General features: G+C 46.2%; 2 protein-coding genes across 6 annotated transcripts in view; one reads left to right on the top strand and one right to left on the bottom strand.

The window, feature by feature from the left end:
* LOC119182044 (membrane metallo-endopeptidase-like 1) overlaps positions 1-5,461 on the top strand; it is a 37,954-nt gene extending 32,493 nt beyond the window's left edge. For both annotated transcript variants that reach the window (XM_037433193.2, XM_075888911.1), the window contains 3 exons: positions 536-631; positions 2,869-2,945; positions 5,140-5,461. In XM_037433193.2, coding sequence (XP_037289090.2) covers positions 536-631; positions 2,869-2,945; positions 5,140-5,239 — 273 coding nt within the window. In that variant the 3' untranslated portion in view covers positions 5,240-5,461. The remainder of the gene's footprint in view (positions 1-535; positions 632-2,868; positions 2,946-5,139) is intronic.
* LOC119163862 (carboxypeptidase D) overlaps positions 1-26,329 on the bottom strand; it is a 129,828-nt gene that overhangs the window by 98,587 nt on the left and 4,912 nt on the right. For 2 of the 4 annotated variants that reach the window (XM_075888914.1, XM_075888913.1), the window contains exon 1: positions 13,189-13,324. Coding sequence is in view for 2 of the 4 variants with exons in the window: in XM_075888916.1 (XP_075745031.1) it covers positions 11,561-12,109; positions 13,189-13,331; positions 15,776-15,928; positions 17,706-17,879; positions 19,223-19,410; positions 20,086-20,258; positions 22,532-22,629; positions 23,715-23,934 (1,698 nt within the window). In the remaining 2 variants the exon portion in view is untranslated. Of the gene's footprint in view, positions 1-7,327; positions 12,110-13,188; positions 13,332-15,775; positions 15,929-17,705; positions 17,880-19,222; positions 19,411-20,085; positions 20,259-22,531; positions 22,630-23,714; positions 23,952-25,181; positions 25,257-26,329 lie in introns of those variants that run through there. The other 2 variants (XM_075888916.1, XM_075888915.1) reach the window with 2 other exon arrangements.

The following is a 26,329-nucleotide window of genomic DNA, read 5'->3' on the forward strand; positions in this document are numbered from 1 at the left end:
GCGCTTTTCCACTGCACGCTGCTATGTATGCTTGCACAGTCGCAAACGCAGGGAAACAAAGTTAAATCAGTTTATCGCGCGTGATAAGTATTCGAGACAAGGCAGGACGGGCATGCAACTGCACGGCAAAAAAAGGGGTGGGAGACAATTCACAACAGATATCTCTACTCGAGAGTTTATTTCACCCTGAGGTCACGTGAACGAACTGCCGGTGTCCTAATTGTGCCCCAAAGGTGGGAAATGCCGGAAGAGACCAAGGCACTCGTTTTTTTTTTTTTTGCACTTTCAAAGGTTTTCTAGGGGTCCTTTGAGCTTACAGAAGTGTACAACACATTGCAGCCTTGTGTACTGCTTGGAATATTCTTTGTGTATCTCCGATTTCAATTGCCTCTCTGCTGAACATTAAATTTGCAGACACGTCAAGCTGTCCCTGGAATCTTTTCTCCACAACTCCTCTATTTGTCTTGTGAGATTAGAAAATAAAATTCATGAAGAACAGAATGTGCACGTGTGTCATTAAAATGCGCCTCTGCAGGCCTACCGAGCTTGGGCGAGGAAGCACAAGGTGGAATCATTGCCCGGACTCGAGAACTTTACGGCTGACCAGCTGTTCTTCATCTCAGTAGCCCTGGTAAGGTTTACTTTTTTGTTCTTCCGCTATCAGCGACAAGCGGCAAAGAGGTTGGAAGAAATATTTGGAGACCTGCACTTTGTGTCTTGCTTTTAAGGCCTAGGAAAGATAGACAGACTAAGCATATCAGGTGGTAGTCAATGGCACAGCCAGGATTCGGCAAAGCAGGCTTGTGCCCCTCCGCTCCCCCAGAATTTGTTTGCCTTTATATGCAGAGGGTAACACGAACATTTGCCTACCCGTCCCAAACTTCAAATCAAACGGGTGATTCCCCCCCCTAAAAAAGAATAAACAACAATCTGCCCATGCTCCCGGGTGTAAGTGATCGTGCTGACTTGATCCATTCCGAAGCATCTCTAAATAAAATACAGAAAATCCCAGGCACACATCTTAGCGCACCATGTGAAGTAAGAACATCGCCTCCCGAAGCACTTTTGTACGCTGCTTCGCGCCCATTGTAAACAGCCAAATTCATCCAGAGTTCATATAAGTGCGTATAGGGCCCGGCTTGTCTTCAATTCGTTGATCCCATGTGGCGTGGTCACGCGCACATCAAGAGGCCAATACAGGCCTAGAACAAGGCTGGCAATGCTCAAAACCGGGTTGAAATAAGCTAAAACCTGAAATAATCTAACTGACCCTAAGAATCAAAAGTAATCGCAGTAATACGCCTAAAATAGCTAAAAAAAGCTTCGGGAAACATACAGCTGACACCCAAGCGGTGCAAGAGAGGGCGCCACCGCCTCGCAAAGAGCACGACTGCTCCTCCAACCGGCGCTTCTTTGGCGACTTCGTCGCTACATTGGAAGGGAAAAACAGGTTGAAGGAGTTCACTCTAGACGACCCGTATATAAACTGCCGCAAGAAGCGCATGCAAAAAGTAGCGCATATGTTGTACGCCAAGGTCGTGAATATCGCAAGCAAGATTCTTCACCAATAATGATCTTGAACGCCGCATTTTTCCGCCCCCACATTCCAAACTTAACAGACCGCAGGCGCTAACCATACCCCCATTAAAGATTTACACGTACGCAATTATCGAGGTTCACGTTTGCTATCCCGATGCATACCCCAGCGACACGTGCCCCTCGCGAGGAAACACGGTGACACTCGCACACATGCTCTGGGAGTGTAGAAACACTCCTCCCGACTCTAGCTCAAACATGTGGGAGAGGTCCCTCAGAAGCCCACTTCTCGCCGACGAGCAATGGGCCGTCCAGCAGGAAGTGGCCGCCAGGTACTCCCTTGCGGTTCCTACGTGGGAGACGACAGACTCGCTTGTTGTGCCTTCGCGATCTCCGACGTCAGCGTAGCTCTGGCCGACTAGGCTCGCCCTACGCCATCTACTGATGCCGATCTCCAACAACAGCGTAGCTCTGACCTACTGGACTTGCTCTACGCCATCTCTTGACGCCGACAAGAGATGTCGCAAGTGGTGCCCCGTCCTCGGACTCCTGTGACCGTATTTCCATCTTTCCTATCTCTCCTATCCCCTCGATATGTCCTCGCACGCTGGCTTAGCGCATCTCTCTTTCTCTCTCTCTACATCTTTATTCCTATCCTTTTAATTCCTCCTCACCCCCATGCCTTGTGAGCTACTATTGAGGTGTCGCACCCTGATGCAGACAGTTACGGGGCTCACTTTTCTTTTCCTTCTTATAAACATAAACACTTCCCCCTATCTGGGAGACGCCCTATATGCGCTAAGCGCGTCCTGCAGGACTAAAATAAAGTTTTTTCTATTCTATTGTCCGAGTTGGTACACATTCTGACGAATGCAGCGAGACTCAGACAAACACAATAAGACACTAGTCTGTGTCCCATGGGTCTTCTTGTCCTTTATTTCATCTTTTGGGGCGTTGCAAAAGGAAGACGTGACGTTACCACCACGATGTTACAATAATGGGTATCCAAAAATGTAGCTCACAACTGCTCAGATTAGTAAAGAAAAAAAAAACTTTGCGAGTTTATACAGCGAGACACGGTTGCCTCTTGGAGAATCTGCGACGTAGTGCCACAGTGAGAAAAAAAAAAGGCTTGATATATTTCCTCCGCGACAGCGCAGTTTAATGTGAATTAATTGAAAAATAGAAAGAAACTATATGTTTCTTATAAGTAGGTGTTTTTAGCAATCAATAAACCATAACTTCGATATTATTGACAACGTAATGTATTATGTATTCCGAACGTTGTCTTCTCGTTATCAGCTGCACATAACCCCGTTGTCTATCGTGCAGACATGGTGCAACAACCCTCGACCAAGACGTCTTCAGCATCAGATTGACTCTGATGTTCACGCGCCGTCGAGATACAGGCAAGTAAAAAAAAGGGGGGTCAGGGAAGAATACTTTGACTCGTACTTAAACATATTACTCATGCATGATTGCTGTATCGTGAAGTCTACAGAAAATTGTTATATTTCGTTTGGGAAGCCCTGCATGATTACGGCTCCATCTGTATATAAAAAGCCTGCAAAATGAATTCGAGGAGCTTTCAATTTGGATATCTCTAACTCAGTCATAGCCTCAGAGTCAACTAGAACAAATAAATGAACAGCAGACGTTTAATTGAAGCAGCCTGCCAACCATAATCTCTTTATATAGAGTATATAAAGAAATATGGAGAAAAAAGAGTTGTCACGTGCATGTCAATAATTAAATTCAATCGCACATAAAGTGGAACAAGCGCAGCCTCTCCAAAGTGCCAAACTTACACCGCAAATGCAAAAAAGCAATATTATTAAACAGTCGTGAAAATAAAAAAATATAACAGGGCTCTTCAAAGGAATGGAAGCTTGAGCGATGAACGGGCTCTACATGCCAAGAATTGTTAAATACAACATTGCATATAGACGGCAGGTACATACACTGTCTAAGCTCGCTATAATAAAGTAACATTGGGGAAATTAATTTGTTCATTATATACAATATTTGTTGTGGCCGTATCTAGAGATAATGATGCGCTGTAACAAATGGGCAAGCTGACTCAAGCAAAAGTATTTCAATGTAACAAACGTATTTAAATAAGTCACAGCTTTGCGACAAAGGCGAAGCAATGAACGCGTTAGCAACAAATTGGAAGGTCACGCGCCGAATGACAAGCAGATCGAAACGTGCCCCGCGTTTCTCACGCACAAATGACGCCCTAAACGTACTCACAGGTAGAGATGAACGTGAATAAGCGTCTCAGTTGTTACTTCGCTGTGTCTGAAAAGCACGCCTTTTTCGTAAAGGGAGACTGTGCAACGATTGCAGTGGCCTTTGTGCGCCCGGTAGCTACAACAGAATCGACGTACGATCCTTCCCACCGCGAGATAAGGACGCGCGACTGAGCGTCCACCCTCTCCTCTACACTGGGCAAAGTACGCGTGGGAGATGAGAGAGCGCGCCGCTGCGTCGTGATGATGTGGCAACGCGCGCTCATTGCGCCATCTTGCTGGTAATGCAGAAACCAATAGTTCCCCCCGACATGCCCGTCAACAGCGGTAGGAAGTAAAAATAAAGACCCTGTCATTTGAACGTTGAATGAGGTGCTCCTCCGTGGCTCAGTATAGTTAACACCTCGCATTCACGGTTCAGAGGTCCCACGTTCGCTTTCGTGGGCCGGAGTCTTTTTCGCGATTATTTTTCTTCTTCGCGTTACATATATATAGATACGTATACATATACGGTGAGTGAAGGCGACGCCGATGCCGAAGACGGGGCAAAATTCAGCGGAGAGTGTCCATATATTTGCTATCGCAATAGAAAGTTATCTTGTTGCGATCGTGCTATAGCGCACAGCGCCCTAAGTAGCGCGTATACGCGTTTTGTGACAGAAGGTAGTCTGCAGCTTTTTTTCAACGTGATATCGTGAAAGAGTTCATGTCGCAGAAATTCCAGCGTCAGCTCAATTGGTTGTGATCGAAAAATCAGCGTTGCTCATGACCTGAATATGGAGACAAAGATTCGATTCGAATGGGAATCAAATCCAGGCTTTTTGTGTGGCGAGCCAGTGTTCGACCACATGGTCACGCGAGTGCTTGAAACTGTTTCGGTAATAACATGAAGCGCAGTGCGAGGAGTCTCCGTAATGCATCTGATATTGTGCGGCACGTGCTTGTAATTTCACCCGGCATCAGAATTTATGAATCGCACGAAAAGTGGGTGCGTTTAAGGTTTACCCACGACAGAGCACTCCAACGAAATAACAATCATCATCAGCAGCACTAGCACCCCTAATTTGGCAGTTGCGAAGATGCGCACACTCCCTTACTGACGGGTATGGGTGAGAATAATGGCGTAGTGGTGAGCGTTTGGAGAGGGCATTCTAAAACGAGTTTCAAACAGCCAATGAACACGTGAGCAGACATTCCTCTTTTTTTTTCGGCATAGTTTAAACGTCCACCGAGGATAGATGGCAGGCTAATGGTTGAGCAGGCGATGCTAAAGGGTTTGTTTAGTCTGTCGCATTCTACTCTTGAAGGCAAAGCTCAAGGGCCATTTTTTTTTCTTTCTTTTCGCTTTCAGAGTCAACGTGCCCTTGAGTAACATGGAGGAGTTCTCGAGGGCGTTCAAATGTCCCAAAGATTCTCCAATGTACAGCAAAAGAAAATGCGTACTGTGGTAAGCCCAAAATATACGGATCAAAGCAATGGACACGGGAAGCATTGTCACGTGAACACATTGCCCCTCCGAAGCGCCGCGTTTAACGTCCGCTAACCAGGACAAGGACCCACCGTTGGCGCACGAAGAAACTCTTCTCTTTTTGTTTTAATTGTTGTGTAACTGCGTGTTTTCAAGCAGCCACGTCACGTCCTCAAATAAAATCGCTGTGTTAATTTACTGCAAATATTACGTACTGTGTTACAGTGACGGCAAGACAAGCCTGAAGCCTATTCACGCGCACGAGATGGATCAGCAGCATCCCATCGCATCGGGCAGAAGAGAGAGAGAGAGAATTATTTTAATGGGGAGCTGGAAATGTTTGTCTCGCTTTTCGCCTGACATGCTACTCCGGATGTTGGGTGATGACTACAGTGTAAACACATGACACATACGGTCATACACGTGCACTAAACTATATTATGTTTCGTCCAGGCTTGTAGCCCCCAAGAATGTCAGTAGCACTTTTGTGGCGTGTAGCGCACTGGAACTACTTTGCCGTGGGCCTATAGATTATATCTGTCAACTTCAAGTTTGAGTCCCTTTGTAGTTTTACGGCCGTCTTCAGCGACTGCCACTCTGGGGCGTATCTCGTGCACTCACAGAGCGCGTGATTGATGTCTCCTAGGATTTACATTGGACACACAATGCTGCGTCTGACAGTCCGATTTTTTTTCTGAATTGGTATACGCGACGTTTAATCGGATACGGTGTAGGCATGTTTAGTCTTGCATGTTGACGTCTCACGGCATGCTGAAGTGACACGACGGATCGATCTTGTACAGAGGCCCATACTGTTGACTAGCGCCTTTTTAGAGGAATCGCTGGAGGCGCCAAGCGCGAGTTATCAATACTTATATTTAGAGTGATTTAAGTTTAGGGAAGAAGTAAATAATAAAAAGTAACGGTTTCACCGCAATGCGAAGCAATGATTGCGATAGCAATAAACTGAAATGTCATGCGAAAAACGGCAATCAGATCAAAACGTGCAGCACTCTGTTCAACACGAAAGAAGCATTAAAACAACACACACATGACGAGCGCAAGCTAAGAAGTGTCACAATTCGCATTGTGTATCAACAGCGCGTTCTTTTCGCATATGGGGCCTCTGTAATAGTCGAAGCTACCTTCGTGCGCTCGGTAACTTCAACGCAACCCTTCCGGTGAAAGCACACGACGTACAAACCATCCCCATCACAAGATAAGCAAACGCGCGCACACACACACACACACACACACACACACAGAGAGAGAGAGAGAGAGAGAGAGAGAGAGAGAGACAGACGGGTCACTACTTCCCATAGTGCAAAGTACACGTTCACGAGCTCACGCCACGCAACGAGCGGGGCTCAGAGTGTGCTTCACGCGCCACATCGCTGGTAAATAATTCAAGGGACACACTGAGATCGCTCCGAGATCGGCGTATCGCCAGCGATAAATTGTGTATATAAATAGTTCACCGTTCGTAAAGTGTACATGAAGCCTCTATCATTGGTATGCTCAAGAACGTGTGGACAAAGGCATGCCTTTGTTACGGGGAAAAATATTAAGTTGAGAGTCGTCGTTGAAATGAAAGATTGAAAGAACAAATGTATAACGTTCATCGGCCAAAGCAAGGGTGTTTTTTCTGCTCAGTGTGTGTGGGTGTAGACCAAGAGACTCAGATTGTAGCATGGTCGCAAAATGCAGACGTCACACCACACGGAAAATCATCTAGGCGGAAAAGATTTTTTTCGTGAACAGATGGCTGTTTAAGTACGTCCTCTGTCACTCTCACTGATAAAGAAATGATGTGTTTAGGTTTGTCCGCGTGATTATATCTTGTAGCATCATTGTACTCTGCGCACGGCTGGTGCAACAGTGTTTAACTGTATAAAGACGAAGGCTTTCCAAAGAAATAATTTGTTGGAATTTCGGCGCTCTGTGTCATATTTTCAGCGCCCTCTTATTTGTTGCGCTGACTTGTACTCATAACCACGTCGTACTAACACGCCAAATACTACAGTTTTTTATAAATAGATGTCTTGTCAAACAAGAAATGGAACACAGAAAGTGGGTGTTTCAAGTTTATTAGTAAGATAACTGTAGAAAAAAACCCAAAGCAGGTGCTGCAAGCTCCATCACCGAGCAAGATAGAAAAATAAAAAAATTAAGAAAATACAATGTGCTGATCACATGCTTAACTCACACGTGCATGAAAACAGTAATGACGAGTATAAAAAAAGAATGGAACACGAAGGAAGTGATTAAAAAGAGCCCGCTAAAAGTTTCACAATGCTGCCTTTTGAGAAGGCCGATGTCTGCGACAATATTCGGAAAGATATAAAAAACCAAGCTCAAAAAAAAACAGAAGGCCCACTGTGTCCAGGCACGCTGCATGCTTTGAAAAATAATTACGCATGACAAAAAAACTATGATGATGCTAAGGTGATGAGCCTATATATACCTATCAAAGTGTTTCTTGAAATTATGATTTACTGTGCAACTGTAAGTAGTCTCATGATACGTCTAACAAATCTCCGCTTTGTAAAGGCATTATTCCTATTTTCTGGAGGCTTACTTTGGTAAAAAAAGGCGTGACCTTGCTATTCTCAAGTGACCAGTGAACAGAAACCTGAATCTACAATGACCTGTTCGAGCTCTTATTCATTAAAAAACTTGCTTGGTCCAATATCTAGTGAAAGAATACTGTCTTGGAGCAAGCATAGTGACTTCCCAAAATACAATAAAAAAGATCGTTCTGTATAAGAGATATAACACATAAGGCTTACGTATGTCAAGCCTGGGACATGCATGTGGGCGGAACTTACACGTACTCACGTAGAAATGTTTTGCACTGCAAGACAAAAGAAACTAACACAGAAGGAAGTTGTGATGTACGTGCGTTCAGCTGAAAATGCTGGCTGGGCTGTGGACACTTGCAGCCAACAAACAGGACATTATGGCGAAAAAAGAAATGAGCGATGACTATGAGCTAGCGCATTCAAGGTGAATTCATGACATACAACAAAGAGAAAATATAACAGAGCAGCTCGGACGGTGACGTAGCGGTTGTGCAAACAGGAACGGCTTGTTTTTGGGTAGTGGTACCGCTTTGAAGGCGAGCTGGCAAAAGTGGCTGTGGTACAATTTGTCTTAAGGTGTCTAACTTATTCTCTTGGAGTGCCACCTGTGGCTCAGTTGGAAACAAAAAGAAATAAACAAAAAGAAAAGGAAGTTTAAGAAAAAGGCCCACAGACAGTTCGCAGAGACAGAGAAAAACCAGCACACAGAATGAATAATCGGGAGTGAATGATAAACCAAGTAGATGATGAAGTGCACGTAAGCTGCATGTTGCGAATTCGCCTCGTCATGAAACTGGGTCAAGTTTCGTTTTTGTAGTCTGCAAAATAGCAGAGAAGCGTGTTCGCTACCAGGAGCACTTGTTTGTTCAGTGCCGTTTTGTATTACATTTCCATACTCATTCTCACACTATGCAGCCAGCAACACCGTTGTGGTTCTTTTAAACTGATGGTAATCGGTTAACCTGCTCCAATGTTGTTTTCAAATGGCGTTTAGGGAGACAAGACTAACATTTTGCACGTTGACATCATCTAAATTTGATCAAATAAGCCACAACTTGCTTAGGTGACTGCAACACTCAGCTTACGAGCTTAGTAATTCACCGTACGTCGTGAGGGTACAATGAGAAAATGGTAACATATAGAGTATAATGTCGTCAATGTGCTCATGTATAAAATGATCAGTATGTTTAGAGTTGCATTGTTTTTGAGCTATTCGAGATTCCTTGATTTCCTTTAATGCGCACAAGGTGTTTTCCGACTGCCTAACATTGTGACTCATCTACCAGACACAGTTACACATGAATGTAACTGTGTCGGAAAATGAGTGAAAATCGTTTCTTTGGGTAAAAGTAATTAAGTATCATTGTTATACGTGATACATTATATTTCCATTCAACCTATCGACATGGCCTACAATAGAAAGTGTTCATGTGATGTCACTTCCGCCGTTGTCGCCCTCTTCCGCCATTCCCGGGTACCTCCCCGGGTACCTACGGCAGTTCGCGTGCTGCAGCGCGGTTTGTTGGGGGCTCGTCATCTGTTGCTGCGTACGATGTTGAAAGGGAAGCATTGTGTGTTTTTTTTTGTTGTTGTCGTACTTTAACGAGCTCATCAGATCAGGAAGGCCTCGCTTGTTCACTCGATACAAGACCAGAAAATCAAGATGCGCGACACGTATACCAGCCACCGCGTACACCGGCTGCCCGCCACGACCTACGAGGGCCCATTATCTCGCTTTCATTACAAATTGCGTGGCCCAAGAACAAGTGAAAGCCCAAAGTCTCTCGAGCCGCAATTTTAAGAGTGGATGAGCGAAGCGCAGCAGCTCCCATTGAAAATCGAAAACGAGTCGTGCAGAGCTAGGCAAGTTTACAAGAGATAGTATTAATATTAATATATTGCTATGGCCCACGCCACCAAAGTAGCAGCCCCCCTGAACTGATTAAAACCCTCAGGTGTTTTAATCAGTTCTTATGTTAACCCTCTTTCATTGAAATTTGTGGAAACGGCCGTGGAAAACCTTATGCGAGGCCGATAGAGACTTCGCGTGCATGGTGCGTGCCGTGGTAATGCCGGTCATCACTTTTTTGCGTATGTTTTGATATCTTTTTCACCTTGTATTTTACTTTTTTTGTGCGCTAATGTACAGTATAGAGTCCCTGATAATAATGAAGACCATGTTAGAGAAATAATTGACCAATTTTTAAATATATTCACCCCCCAACTTGAACCGATCAGCTATACTTCAAAGTGAAGTAATATTGTTTCGCATCCATTTTCACTGTTTGTTTCAATGCAATACCCGAATTTCCGCAATCGCCATCACGACTTTAACCGCCTCCTTGACACGCTAATTGTGCATGCAGTGGTCGCGGACAAGTTTGTATGTACAATATCTTGGTAAGCTATCTCTGTTTGCAGGCATGCTTGGCTATGGCACTTACCCGGAATGAAGTTACACCTGAAGACGCAAATATCACCGAGTTTTTTCAAGTAGTTTGAGTTAATCCGCGCCAGCCAAACACGCCGGTACTTTTCGGAAAATATCAATGTGCGTTCTCAATTTTAGGCAATAACTTTCGGCGAAGAAACACCCCGAAGCGCCGCTCCCTCTTCGTGGACTACTAAATCAACTTGCCTCACTAGCAGCTGATAATTCCTCAAACTTTCATCGTGAGGCAAAACTAAACGGGCGCAAGGGGTAGGCGACGGAGTCGGTAGGTACCCGGGCATGTCGGTGGCGCATTTCAAAAGTGACGAAGGGGCGCTGCATGACGCACGTGCACACTATATATATTAGTTTCTTTTGCATAGCCGTCATGTTTTCACATACGCAAACTGGCAGTCTTTAGCACGTGTTCAGGTACGCAATGTAAGTAGATGTACGAAAGAAATCCCAACAGCATTTGTGAGCAGTGCCTTGCATCAATTATTACCCTGATATATGGTAATATAGCATGTACCAGGTAAATTAGCAAGTACTCCGGAAATGCTCAAATTTAGTGTCTATTTTACTTTAGTCCTTTGGACAGCATCCTTGCAGTGGCAAGCATTAACTTTGAATACAGACACACATAATTCCCCACTGACAGCGTGCACAAATAGAGCGCATTTCGAAGATGCAGGCATGCATTCACCATAGAGCTCAAATAAGCGCAAGGGTATCTACAATATAAACACTGCATCAGCTACATTGCGCATTGTACTGTTTTGTGAGGCACCTTGCTAGAGAAGCGTGACTCAAGCTTTTTTTCGTCATTTAGCTGTGGAGCAACGCCTCTTCGCAAACAGTACCGTACATATGACACTCACTATTGTGTTAGGTAATCTATAATACTTAACATTTCCAGTGACTGATTTGGCATTCACGCAGTCGGTAATATTACTCATTGGGGTTTTACACCTCAAAACCACGATACGACTGTGAGAGACGCCGTAGTGGAGGGCTCCGGTAATTCCGACCACCTAAGTTCGTTAACGTGCACTTAATTGTTAGCAAACGGGCCTACAGCACTTGTTCGAAGGAATGCGGCCGCCGAGGTCGGGATTCTACCCCGCGACCTCCCGTTTATCATTTCAGCACTATAGCCACTAGACCACCGCGATGGATGCCCAGTATATGGTGTCACCTCACCCCGAACCATTACAACGGCCCATCTTCGGCTTAGCCCCAGCCGCTATACATTAAAGGTAGCGAATCTTGGGCAGTATCGTATCGCCGCTTAAGGTCCACTGACGAGACGAGACCCCAAGAAAACCAGCGCTGAAATTGCGAACAATCGCCTCCCGGTGGAACACGATGGCACATCGTTGACGCCCGACCTGACTTTCATCACAAAAGCATGCGCGTGATACTCCATCAGGTGACCATCGTCACGAGGTACATGGTTACGGCATCCCCCAGCCTCCCTGACGTCAGCGGCGTCCATGACATCGCCGCCGGCGGCGCCACGGCGCCTCGCGACAACTGCCGCGTCGGGCTGTAACATTCCGGTGACGTCATTAACGAAGTCGGCAGTGGAAGGAGGGCGCGAGCTGGTGGTAGTGGTGTTAGTGGAAAAGGAGGAGTGTGAAGAGGTTCCGTTGGTCTCCGCAGCAGGCGTTACCGGAGTTCGTGGCACTGTGCTTTGCGCAGTGTCCTGCTCGGGCTGTAGCTGCTCGGGCTCCTCAGGTTTTTCGAGCAAGGACTTGAGCGTCACGTTCAGGATGGAGACCTGGTGTTCTGGCACGATGAAGTCTTGCTTGACCGTGTGGAAATCCGGGGCAGAAACCTGAGCAGCGAATGAATTTCGAAACTGCGCCTTACACGTGTTGCTTCTTGCGGCATAACAAAAATTATAAAGCAAGAGAGAGAGAGAGAGAAATACATTTATTGGGTTTAAAAAAGAAAGGGTTTAGAAGCTAGATAGAAGCAAAAAAAAAGTTGTACAAGTCGACAAGCTGTATATGTCCCGGTGGTTTTCCCTCAACGAAAGCGGACGAATAGGCTTGCTCCGACCACTCGAACTGCCCTGAAACTGCTGGAGGTTCTCAATCCAGTGTTTTCAGCACTTCAGTAAGCCCCACGGATCGCCCAGGACCCTCTCAAAGGCCGCGATTTCCCTGCCGCATGTCTGAAGGCTGAAGCGATGTAGGTCAGAGCAGCTGCGGCCTGAGTGACTGAACGAGTGTACTTCTTTGAACGGTCAGTGCTCTCCTTATTTTCCCTCTCTTTCTAATACTCCCTCCTTTATCTCCAGTGCGGGGAAGCAAACCGGACGCTCGTCTGGTTAACCCCCCTGCCTTTTCTCTTCTTGCTTTCTATCTCTCCTTTCAACAAACGGAAGAACAAGCAAAAGAAAGAGGACAAATTTTTCCAAATGATGAAAAACAAATAGTTCAGTGTTGTCTGCTAACCATCTTTAGACACGGCAATTTAGTTAGTTCACCAGCCAGCTAGCTATTTAGTTAGCTAACTAGCTAGTTAATTGAGGTTTAGCATCCCGAAACCACGATATCATTACGAGAAACGCCGCAGTGGAAGCCTCCGGAAATTTCGACCACCTAGGGTTCTTTAACGTGCTCCTTAATCTAAGCACACGGCCCTCAAGCATTTTCGCCTTCTTTGAAAATTCGGCCACCGCGGCCGGAATGCGATGCCGTGACGCACGGGTCAGCTGTTGAACACCGTAAACACTCGAGCACCACGGAGCGTTAATCATGGCCCTCTCATGTGTCTGTTGTTTCTCTATACAACTTGAGATAAAAGATGCAAGAATAAGAGGCAACTCTTTTAAAACTTGAGAATACTCCATCCCTATGGTCATCCAGTCTCGGGGCCTTTCATTGGCACGAAGTGTAAAGAACTAACCTCCAGCGTGTAACGACCAGGCCTGAGGATCCTCCAGTATTCTCCTCTGGACGTGCTCTTGAAGCCGATGGTGCGATTAGATACACGCAGGGAAGCCTCGGCCACTGGGTTACCGCGTTCGTCCGCAACGATGCCTCGTACGCCTGCATAAAAGTAAATTCTATGAGAACAACTACTGCCATGCGTATGCACCAGCGGCGGCGATGTCCAAGCTGTGCGAGTGTTCTTTTTCAGGATCGATAAAATGTGTTCATGTGCTAAAATGATAACAATAAGTGTATTTCATCGTGGCGCTGCACCTCCTCGTTCATTCGTTCATTCACAAAACATTATTTGTGCCCTGAAGCCCGGTCTTTTCAGACAGAGGCGGTTCGCGTCCACGTCGGTACCATTAGGCCGAGCCTTGTGGCGTCATCGTGGACCTTCTGGACTGCCCGTAGTTGATCTTGATAAGACGTGCTTCGCACCATCGTCTGCCAGTAAAGCCATTGTTCTTCAGGGTTTATCTGACGTCGTTACAATATGCACGTTTTATTCGCCCCCACGCGTTATGGTGAGTGCATAGGAAAAACACGGGGGCCAAGCTGCAGTCGTTAGCCAAGCCCCTGCCGAAATACGTGCAATATTTCAGCATCATCACAACGATAACGACATGGCCCAGGTTTGTTTACTTTTGTGGAGAGCACATCATACAAGACACGAATTGTCGCACAGGTAGCCCTACCGATGCTCGGAAGGGCAGGGCAAAGAAGCCGTTCTAATGTTTTATCTGAAAAAGATATATTGTTGCGGATTGTTTTCTAAGTGGAAAATAACAATAGGGGGCAGCAATTCAGCTCGCAATCAGCAGCAATCACCTACGTTTGAGGCTTAATCGCTCCGTTTCTTCATAGTATTTTTAGAAAAGCTTTTCATTCTTTCATAGCGTTGTTTCCGCTCCTACAGACTTCCACGGACAGGTATATCCAACCAGCTGTGTACTATATTGTCATCACATGTCTAAAATAATCATCAGTGGCGTAAATAACGGGAATGGGGTAAGGTGTGTTCTGATCTCCCCTGTGTTGACACTTATCTCGTAAATGTCATATTTGAATTTCTTGACAACTAAGAATAGCGCACGTTCTGTGCAACCAAGTCTGAAGCCTGAAGCTTTTCGGTGTAGATCACGAGCCTTCGAAACGCTCCTCATGACGTCTTGCACCGGCTTTGTCCATTCACACTTTGCGTTGAAATAAAAAGCTATCAACTTTTAATTTTCCATCATGTAAAATTACTTCGGAAGTTATAGGGTTGCTTCTGACGTGCCACAAGTTTTTTTTATTATCGGCTTGAAATTCAAAGCAAGGACTGAAATTCTTATCATCTACAGTTATTCATGTCGACACTTTGTTGGAAGCAATTCAAAATGATCTATAAACGTGACTGCTTGGCCATGATTGGTTTATTTTAAGAAAACCGCTGCTGTACATAAAAAAAGCTTTACAAAAAACATTCTGGCGGCAAGGCGAGGGAGGATGTTTCTAACTGGTATACGCGATGGAGAATGGGGCTGAAGTCAAAGACAAAATGTACATTTACTCATTATGACAACAAAGTGCCAACTGTACTATATTTTTGTTCATCCCGGTCGGCAGAGCTGGCAACATGCTAAAGCCTACCTATGGGTTATGCTCGGAAATCAAATTTGTTATGAAGCGTGCGCATGTGCTGTTGAATGTTCATGCTCATTTCACGTTTTTACAGCGAAAGCTCAGAACAGGGGTCAAGCGTGGCGCCGTAGTTGTCCGCCACCGCCACAACCCCAGTATCGAACCAAAAGAAAACTCGGTAGATAAAAAACACCAATGACCCAATGGGATTCGAGCCCGGGTCCACTGCGCACCAGCCCAGTAATCTACCACTGGGTCATGCCAGTGCCACTCGTTTCTAAACTGGCCTTAGGCAGGCTTGATGTCGGGAAAGGAATCACGTGAATATGAGCAATAAAGCGTTTTAGATCATAAAAGAAACAGCCAGGCATCACACAATGCCATGATTGCCTAACCAGTGGGTCTTTTTCAATCCTCCAACCCATTAGAAAACTTGTTCTTGATCGCCTATCAACTGTGACGCATACCCACTTCAGGCATATTTCTTCATCGTCGTCAGCCACTGCGAAAAAAAAATTTCACAAATTCCTAACAAGCATGTAGCCGATACCACTTTTCTCCGAAAATAACGAAGGATAGCAAAGTGAATGCTGGGCTACTACACAAAATTTCTGATTATTTATGGCGTAGTGGGTACCCACCAGTGTGATTGTAGCATCCCAAAGAGTGTTTATAAAAGACTTTGAAAGGCAGCTCTTCTAGCTTTCATTGTTACTGTGCTGTGCCCTCTGCACAGGCCTGGCGTTTTTTTTTTTAAATTTAATTTAAAAGTAAGATTTTAATATTGTTGTATAATTGAAATGAAGCATACTTATGAAAACAAAGTTGCCGCCGTTGTATACGATGTGTGTCCCCACTTGCAATTTTTCTGCATTTATGCCACTGCAAGTAATCTAATCACGCAATGTTTATATTGTAAACAGAGTCAGGCTCACCTTTGTGCACCTCTCCCAAGAAAGCAAGCAGCGACTGCTTGTTCTCGTCCCAGAAGCGGGGCAGCTCGCGACGGTGCGGAAACTTGCAGCAGGAGATCGAGAACGTCACTTCCATGCAGTCCCCCCAGATGTAGTTGTAGTCTTGCATGCCACCTGAGCAAGGATGTCAAAAAAGCGACGCATGGTCTGTCTGTCTGTCTGTCTGTCTGACTGTCTGTCTGTCTGTCTGTCTGTCTGTCTGTCTGTCTGTCTGTCTGTCTGTCTGTCTGTCTGTCTGTCTGTCTGTGTTCATCTATCCGCCTAACCGTCCGTCTGTCCCTCCGTCCGTCTGTCTGTCTGTCTCTCTGCCCGTCTGTTCATCTATCCGTCTAATCGTCCGTGCGTTCGTCTGTCTGTCCGTTCCACATCTGTCCATCCGTCTGTCCATCCGTTTGTCTGTCTGTCCGTCTGTCCGTTTGTCTGTCCGTCCGTCCGTCCGTCCGTACATCCATCCATCCGTCTGTCTGTCTGTCTGTCTGTCTGTCTGTCTGTCTGTCTGTGTTCATCTATCCACCTAACCGTCCGTCTGTCCCTCCGTCCGTCTGTCTGTCTGTCTCTCTGCCCGTCTGTTCATCTATCTGTCTAATCGTCCGTGCGTTCGTCTGTCTGTCCGTTCCACATCTGTCCATCCGTCTGTCCGTTTGTCTGTCTGTCCGTCTGTCCGTTTGTCTGTCTGTCCGTCTGTCCGTTTGTCTGTCCGTTTGTCTGTCCGTCCGTCCATCCGTACATCCATCCATCCATCCATCTGTCTGTCTGTCTGTCTGTCTGTCTGTCTGTCTGTCTGTGTTCATCTATCCGCCTAACCGTCCGTCTGTCCCTCCGTCCGTCTGTCTGTCTGTCTCTCTGTCCGTCTGTTCATCTATCCGTCTAATCGTCCGTGCGTTCGTCTGTCTGTCCGTTCCACATCTGTCCATCCGTCTGTCCACCCGTCTGTCCGTCTGTCGGTTTGTCTGTCCGTTTGTCTGTCCGTCCGTCCGTCCGTCTGTCCATCCATCCATCCATCCATCCATCCATCCGTCTGTCTGTCTGTCTGTGTTCATCTATCCACCTAACCGCCCGTCTGTCCCTCCGTCCGTCTGTCTGTCTGTCTCTCTGCCCGTCTGTTCATCTATCCGTCTAATCGTCCGTGCGTCCGTCTGTCTGTCCGTTCCACATCTGTCCATCCGTCCGTCCGTCCGTCTGTCTGTCTGTCTGTCTGTCTGTCTGTCTGTGTTCATATATCCGCCTAACCGTCCGTCTGTCCCTCCGTCCGTCTGTCTCTCTGTCCGTCTGTTCATCTATCCGTCTAATCGTCCGTGCGTCCATCTGTTTGTCCGTTCCACGACCGTGCGTCCATCCGTCTGTCCGTTCCACATCTGTCTGTCCGTCCGTCCGTCTGTCCGTTCCACATCTGTCTGTCCGTCTGTCCGTCCGTCCGTCCGTCTGTCCGTTCCACATCTGTCCATTCCACGTCCGTCCATCCATCCGTCTGTCTGTCTGTCTGTCTGTCTGTCTGTCTGTCTGTCTGTCTGTCTGTCTGTCTGTCTGTCTGTCTGTCTGTCTGTACGCGTCTATCCCTCTGTCTGTCTGTCTGCCTTTCCGAAAAAAGTAAAAGTTTTAAGCGCTCGTTTTTTTGTGAGACACAGTATTAATAAAAACTAACAGAAAATATTGCCAAGGAAAGTTATAAGAGATGACATTACAAGTAAATGTTATCCTTCCGTCCATTTTTCTTCTTCACGTTTACGTCACATTTAGTACTAATAACATCCGCTATACTTTCTAGTTCTGTGAGGCATTTTAAACGCTATACTAAAGTAGAACATTAGCACTGGGCGTGGATATGTACCCTGGCCCCATAAGTTAATTCAAGTTATTCAGCAGCCACGACGGTGGCTCTCGCAAGACTTACCCGCGAGGGGATACCAGGCTGCACCGTTGGTGGTTCCGTTGGGGAAAGCTGGGCGATGCGAGGAACAGGGAGCGCCCAGATACATGTTGGCGTGGTTGAATGAGTACACGCTGGCGATGTGCTGGAACACGTCATCGTCCGGGGACACTGACGGCTTGGTATGCGTGTGAAACACTGCAAATCACCATGCAATGCTACTCAAGAAGAACTTATTTTTATCCAAGTTGGTGCCCGAGTTTGCTAAACATTTTACTACTGCCGCAAAGCGTAAAAACAAACACACAAAAATGACATAGGAGCGCGACACTGCGTCGCGTGTCGACAAACAGCGAGGGCCAAAAAGTATGGCGCGCTTTTGTCTGTATTTTCTGTACATTTTCATGTACTTAGCTTTGCACCAGAAGCGGCATGTTCGTCTTTAAATAATCTTGTTAGAAATAGGGCAACTGATGCATGTAACAGAAGCGGCAAACAGCCAACGTAATGTGCGACTTCTTTCTGAGCACGAATATTCGGACTATGTACTTAAAGCTGCACTTCAACTGTGGTCCATTCCTAAGCGCCCCTCCACCCACGACGAAGGACCTCTGAGAAGAATACCTCAGGAACAGCAGTCTTCACACTCATCTTCACCCAGGCCATCCAGAGGGTGTGGCGGCGGAACATCGCCTTCCAGTCCCATCGTGGGTGGAGCCACTTGTTGAGAAAGGGGCAGGGTGGCTTCGGTTCATTTAGATCGCAGTTTCTCAGATAGAAAGTTATTGTCAAGCCATCGCATAGACAGCGATGCTGAGAAACGCTCGAAGAATCATCTTGTAGATGGCGGTGGTGCCAGTGAGGCAAGCGCAATTACCAGCACTAAACACTGCAGGCAATCGCGTATAGTTAGAACATGCATGCGTGCGTATGTCATCCCGTGAACATGAGCGCGCATGCAAATGTACTTCTGTTAAGAAAGTTGTATTTGACACTGAGGAAAGAAAAATATTCTACGAAAAGCAACTTATCGTGATCTTCAACTTCTGGGAATGGACGTGTCAAAACCAAGATAACATTATGAGGTGAGACTCGGGTTTAATTTTGACCACCCGCGGTGTTTAAGCTGCATCAAAATCTCATCATCCGCCCGGGTGTTCTTTTCATTTCGCCCCCATGCCATGTCCGAGAAAATCGAACCTGCATATTCGAGCTAAAATCAACTGCTAAGCTGCTCAGGCACGTATTGCTGATCTCTGGCCTACATGTACAACATATGCTTCCGCAGCTGAAAGATTTTTATCACCACCATCACCCGATACATTACGGGTGTTTCCAACAACATTTCAGTTTCTCGGTTTGTGAGACCTTGCGAGCAATATATTGTGGCCAGCTAAAGCTCATAGGAGCAGAACTTGTTCATCTTAACTCCTTCGGCAATTTGGCGTCGCAATTGCATGAGACATTTATTCTCGGCAGAAGCAAGAACGAACACGGACGGCTGGCCTTAGAGTTCCGGTTGATAGTCTGAAGCAGCATACCGGCGTTTGGCGAGTTGTCGAATGGATAGGAGGCCACGATGGCCCCGCCGTGGATGTTTCCGGACAATACAAACGGGATCTGGTGGATCCAGCGCCTCACGGCCTCGGTCTCCGGCTGCTGCTCGTGCGCCTGAGTATTGAACTGGTCCGGAAAGTCACGGTTCAAGTCCACGCCACGAGCGTTGTACCTGCGCCATCGAAAAAGGCAGCGAGATTAAACCGAACTTAAACTGAAGGAATGCGATGGGACTATTTTGTTCACGACGTAATGAAATTGAGACGCTCCGCGTTTGGAATACCCCGCTCATAATCCATAGATACCGAGAATTGGGGACCGCTTTTTTTGTAAGACACTTCGAGCTGTATAGTGTGAGAGAGGCATGTTAAGTTATCTCGACGTACTCTGTCGATTGCCCGGGCCTCTACTAGCTTTCTGAGCCTAACTTGGTGCTGCCATATAGCTCCATTATCGGCACACCTATATGGCAATGCAACGTTTCCTCAACTGATGGCGTCACATGTCACAAATTTCAGACTTTTGACGTTACAATGACGGCACATGGTGACGTCAAAATATTACATTAGTGACGCACGTCACGCGGGTTTTTGTACCATTTCACTCGCCTGCCATGTTTCCCCCCCCCCCGGACGATGCGCAACTGGAAACTTAAGGCATTAGGCTTAATGAATAATAGCATGACCTCGGGCTGTCTTCGATCACTCTATCATACTGTTACTGTTGCACAGACCATATAGGTCGAGTTGTTCTGTTCGGAAGAAGATACACGACAAAACGAGGCCTTTAAAAATATATTCGTGCCCATGGAAGGCGACTCCTGATTAACGGATGGGCTTCAGCGTACCGTCCAAGAGTGCCGGTACAGTGTCCCTCCTTGGAGATCTCGTATCCGTCAGGGTTCATGCTCGGCATGATGTGGATGCGCGTGGTGTCCACCAGGTAGCGCACGTACGGGTCCACGTTGTAACGCGTCAGAAGGTGCTCTATCAGGTACACCATCAGCTGCCGACCGACTGCCTGCACACATTTGTCGGTGGAGCGCACGAGCACAACCGGAGCACAACTCACTCACCGGAATATACTAAACAACCTGGAATACATTTGGGCACAAATGGAAAACACGCATGAAGGGAGGATGACTGTAAGAGCACCCAACAGAATGAACCAACACGCCCAACAAATCATAGCACTAAACAAGCTTGCCTGGACGCTCACCAGCATGCTGCTCCATATAATTGTCCTTGTATTATTGTATTTGCCCCTCCTGCATGGGCCAACATATTGGCCTGGAGTATCGATAAATAAATAAATAAATAAATAAAAATAATGAACAATTAAACCATATCCCCAATGAACGACAAAAAGAGAACGTCTAAATATATCAGGTATATGCAGCAGAGGCAGGAATGCCGAATAGACGACATACAGTTTACTACCCTTCGCGTTCCGTGCAGCTTTCATTTGGGGTGGAAGTGCATGGTCTCTAATTTTTTTTTCGTCACGTTCATCGTTCAGGAGCTCTCGCTTCGATAGAGACAGTGGGCCTTAAAGTCTGCCGCCAAGATCTCACCAGTCAACGTGGAACAAAAGTGCTACTCTGGACACTGTCGAATACGGCGTTTCGACAGATATCGTAATGGCGGAACATGAAGCCAGTCAGTGTCCTTTGCGCCAGTCAGAGGCCCCAAACAGTGGAATTTCACAATATGGTGCCGTTAGGGAGCCCAGTCTCACATAGGGAGAAAGTAACGGTTAAACATGGAATATACTGTTTAAAAATTTGTTTAAAATACGTGCTGTCCTGAATGCCGAATCACCATTAGGATTAACAACAAGAGACACACAACCATTGTTCGTGGCATATACAATCAGCCACTTCCCTCTCTGGTCAGTCAACGCATTTAAGTGAGTCATTTTATCAGCAATGAATCATAGCCATATTGTCTAAATTTAAAACAACAAATAGTGTCCTTGGCCACTATGTTTTTTTCTTTTTTTTTACAACAATCTGCCGTTAACTGTCACGCCGAAATGGCACAAGTCGGCACTATCTCCACGACGTCATCGTGCATGGTGACCGAAGCACAATTTACGACGCATTCAAAGAGCTCGATTGAGCTGCGCCACAAAGGCCCAATGTGGCATAAAACACCTCTACAGCTTCGTGAACTTTGCGCAACCCTAAATCATAATTTTCGTCAAGTTGCGAAGCATCCACTACACGCCATCATTCGCCATTCTGCGGAGAAGCGCTACGCATTTGCAAAGCATTATGTGCGCTTCATTGAATCTGTTGCTATTGAAGATGAACAATTATGGCTGATACCTTTGCAATAGGTTTGAAGCATTCGGTTGTGCAATTCACATCAATTGACGACTGCAGTTACACAATTCGCATAGTGTGACTTTTGGTCGTTATCTTACTCTTCTATCACGCTAAATTACATATACGGTTAACGCATGGTCTCTTCCCAACATGCCGCTTGGTTTTTAGCGAAGGAGATTCGGGACCCGACGTAGCTCTGCAATTAAAAAAAAACGACATGGCTGTGATAAAACACTAGGCTGCCACATAAACAGCCCAGGTTCGAATCCCATTCCATCCTGGATATTTTTCCATTTCAGTTTTTTTATTATTATTATTATTTTGTGTGATTGTGGTTACAAACCCCGGCGTTGGCGGTGCCAAAAACGGTCCTTGTGATCTAATAACAGCATTCGCAGTAATACGAGCAATAAAACAAGTGCAAAGTGAGAAATGCGACTTGAACGCGAGGAGTAAGCGGTTTCAGAGGGAGTTGGTTTCTGGGCGCCATGCGCGCTCCGTATACGCTCTTTTCTTTCTCCCTTCATGATTGCAACAGCGAGAGAAATGCCCAATTTATAGCCGTCTCGTGCGTTGGCTACCAACCCCCCCCCCCCCCTCGTCGAGAGGTGTACAGACGGGTCCACTGTTAAAGGGAACCCCTGCGGGAGCAGCATGTTTAAATTTCGCCATCTTACGGACGGAATCATAGCGGCTTAGATATGCATAGGGCTACTGGTGGTTAAAAGTTCCGACTCCTCTTGACAGACTATTGACTTGCATGAAGATTGTTTCTTAATCCACTCGCTCTTAGAGGGCAAGGAATATTGATGGTGTGCATTCGAGTGTTCCCTTTAACAGTGGACCATACTGTACATACGGGTAACGACCGCAGGCAACTGTGAGCATGCGCATGACGAAACAGCGAAGCGTGGTGGCCGCTGCCCTAAAGCGTTAACGAAAGCGAGTGCGCAAGTGGAGTCACCTCGTTGCCGTGAATGTTGGCAACGTACTTGACGTTGGGCTTGAGCAGCGTCTCCTCCTGCGGATTCTTCGTCACCAACAGAACCCACAGGTCACGACCTGGAATCATGAAACGAGACGGTCATAAGTTTATAACCTGCTAAACGAGCGAGCTATCACTTATTCTTTTTTTATATATAACACGTTTTTGGTTAGTTCACAGCAACATAAAAAAAAGCACTCGCAGGGTTTCTCGCGTATTCGGCTAAGACAACCCGGAAGGCGAATCATCTGTGTGGCTGTTTTACCGAGCGCTTTAAATCGTGCGAAAGTTGTTCCACTTTTTTGTTACTTTATTTTTATTGATGTATGTGACGGTTGAAGAGGAAGTGAGCGCGAACCTGTAGCGGTCAGGCAATTCTTGGGTCAGATTCCATTTGGATTTTTTTTTTCAATTCTTTCGTCATGCGAACACCGTTTTAGCACACAAAATGCGGCAAAATGAACGCGCTGCTCAAGAATATGCTCACCTCGCTGCTTCGTTCAAGGTCGTGTCTGCATGAGACACACAAGGCTTCCACCTTAATAAGCTACGCAGCGCAGTAAACAGTAGCACTGAGAAAGCGGCCCGATGTCTCCCATCTATTTTGGTGGAAAATATTTGCAGAAATTTTCAATTATCACCAGGCAAGGACAATATCATAGGCCAGAAAGTTAAGTAAGGAAGGTGTAACCACAGAAAAACAGCAACCAGATACTGTAACGACAGGTAAATCTAGAAAAAGAAAAGACTCCACGAGATACCTTATATCTGCAAACTGCAACGAGGTTCAAGATCTAGCCTCGCATGAACCAGATACGAGGCTGGAGTTTCAGGAAAAGACTGTAGAGGTCTCCCACGAGCCTGTACATGCCTGATGTTTGCGGTGCCAGTTAAAAGGCAACAGACCAGTTAAAAATGTAGCAGCCAGGGATTTCACATTTGGTGGACATGTAGTGCACATCGTTCAACGTCGCGTAATTTATAAAGAATTTTCGCTGTGGATTTCTAAACCAAGAATAGCAGTCTTTTCACCACATGCGAGTGGCCCCGGCAATGTAAACAAATCATACCCTTCACATGCACTATTAAAACTACAACGCACAAGATCTGATTACAAACCTATTATCATTAATCAGGTTGTTACTGAAAGGTTATTACGCACTTTGCAAGGACTTTCCAGCGCTGTAGAGACGTGTGAAGTGCGGGTAGTCCGTGGAGACCTTCTTTAGAAAGTCGGTCATCTCTTCGTGGTTGTAGTAGGTGTATTCCTGGGAGCTGTTCTTCCCCGTCGGCGTGCCGGTCTGTCCACGCACTTGACGCACAACGCACAGGTAGAGCAGCAGCAGCGCCAGTGCTGACGCACACATGTTCCGGGACTTCATCACAACGCCACCTCCTCCTGCGAAAAAATCATAGGGCGTGAACGTGCTTCACTAAATTATTGGAAAAGCCTTTCACGGCTAAGATAGTATACGTAGTTACAAAATAGCTATAACCATGAAAACAAACTTTGAAAGTTAGACAAAAAAAAACGTGGTTTATCCTTTTTTTTAGGAATTGGTATAACACGAAAGTACGTGAGACGCGTCTTCGCAGAGGTAGTTGAGCATTGATTATACGTTTTTTCGTCAGAAGGGCAAAGGAATGAATGCTACAGTAACTAATTGCAGTGTCACGAGAAGAACGGCAAGCAGTTTGATACTTGCAGCGCGCACCTCAAGCGGAAAGCACGCACGAAATGAGCATACACAAGACAAGCGTGAACAAACAACAGTCCCCACTCGACACTTAAAGCCCAATGCTGAAACAGAAAGAAAACTGCACGAAATGAACGCACATTTATACACAGGACGAGCGCGAACAACGGTCACAATTCTTACTTCTTCGTGTGTTAGCAGCGCGCTCCTTTTGTGAATGCGGCCGTGGCGGCGAACGAATGAGTGATGTTCGTTCTCTCTTTAACTACTGTAACTTCAAAGCTAGGTTGCGGTGGAAGCACAAGACGTGGAGAGCGCCCGAATCCCGAGATAAGCGCGCACGCGAGTGAGCCACCACGCTAAAGAACATCTAACGCACTTTGACCACGCCGCGTGGAGGCGCGCTTGCACAGCGAAGCGCGGGATGACGCGACTTGACGTCAGAGCACGCGCGCTCAATGAGCGCCCGTCGTGCCATCTCACTGCCGATGACGAAAACGCACTGAAGTTGCCGAGCTCTGAGGACCACCAGCGGTACATGGTGTATACAAATGGCTCACCGTTAACATGTTGGAGAAGGTTCGCTCTGTAATTTAGTGATTAGCGTCCCACGCTGAGGAGCGGGAGGTCGCTGGTTCAACTGTCCGCTGCAAAACTTGTCATTCTAGATTTTTCCTTCACAATCAGTGTGAAAATATTTTACAACGTCATATTCGTGACGGAAATACATCACGGAGCCGTGGTGGACTTCGTCATAAAACACTTTCGTGTTAAAAAGATAATCCTGGTTAAAGGAGTGCGTCGACCGATGCCGAAAAAAAAAATGCATCCGACCCGCACTTTTAGCTATACGACTGACATCGAACCAATATTCTCTGGATGTTCTTGAATCAGAAGCGCACCTGAGTAAAAAGTAACACCTGTATTCGAACCTGAGACTCGAACTGAAGTGCCCACGGTCCGAAGACAAGCGTCGTACCCATGCGGCAATCCAAGCACGGTAGCAGAGGAAGCACTCATGGGAAGCATATAAGTGTGTTACTACGGGTGAATGAGATAACGAGAAAAATGAAGAGAAAAGTATGAAGCATGAAAGAAAGGGGAGAGTATGTCTACGTATACTATACAGTACGGCAAGGGGTGGGAAAGAAAAGAAGTGTGGGTGAGGAGGAGTGACTATGAGGATCAGGAGGAAAGAATGGTGAAGGACACCAGCCCCGCCGTTTCCGTAGTAATGGCACCGCTAGGGCGTCTAGAGTGTGGGGTGTAAGTGGAGATCTCTCCCCTTTTCAGAATCATCTGTGATCTCGGAACGGTGCTCGAGAAGATGGACATTACGACCCGCCACCGTATTGAGAACGATGCAAATAAAATAAATGATAAACTTTAGAGCAGAGTATAGGGACCAAACCAGAGTGTGGGGTCTAGGGGGGAATGAAACCCGAGTCGTTTGCGTGGCAAACGGATGTTCCACCACACGGCCCCGCTTCTGCTTGTGAAAACAGTTAAGAGAACTTCCTGTGCTTAGAAATGCCGTGAAAGAAGCTTTCATGCTTCACAAACGTAGGCGTCCTGTATATATGCTTCCCAGTTCAACATGAAATATTGCAGTAATAATGCGTGGTCAAGCGTTCATTGCCAACGGGCGTCAGAATATGTGATTATCATAATGGTTCCGTGGTTGAAAGCCGATACCCCCCCCCCCTACAAAAAGCACACTTAAAGCCACGTAGTGGGTGCATAGCGAATTCGGAAAGTTTTCATGCACAAAGTTTTTGAAGTACGCACTACGAACAGGATGTCGCTGTCGCGTTCAACTTTTAAAGGCGAAGCTTTAGGGTCCACTAATTTTTTATAGTAGTGCTCGTCTATACAGTTAATGGCTTTAACTAACACGTACAACGTCACCACACTATTGGGAGATAGCTACGCTTTTGAAACCATACATAAGCCATTATTACTACATCTGTCGATGATGTGAACATGTAGAAGTTGGCGTAGATTCCGCAACATTTCTTTCAACAGTTAAAAATAAATGAAATAAGCGTACTGATAATGGCAGTGACGACAATGATGGTGA

This window comes from Rhipicephalus microplus, chromosome 3, assembly GCF_043290135.1.
Source record: "Rhipicephalus microplus isolate Deutch F79 chromosome 3, USDA_Rmic, whole genome shotgun sequence".
In the NCBI taxonomy this organism is placed as follows: Eukaryota; Metazoa; Arthropoda; class Arachnida; order Ixodida; family Ixodidae; genus Rhipicephalus; species Rhipicephalus microplus.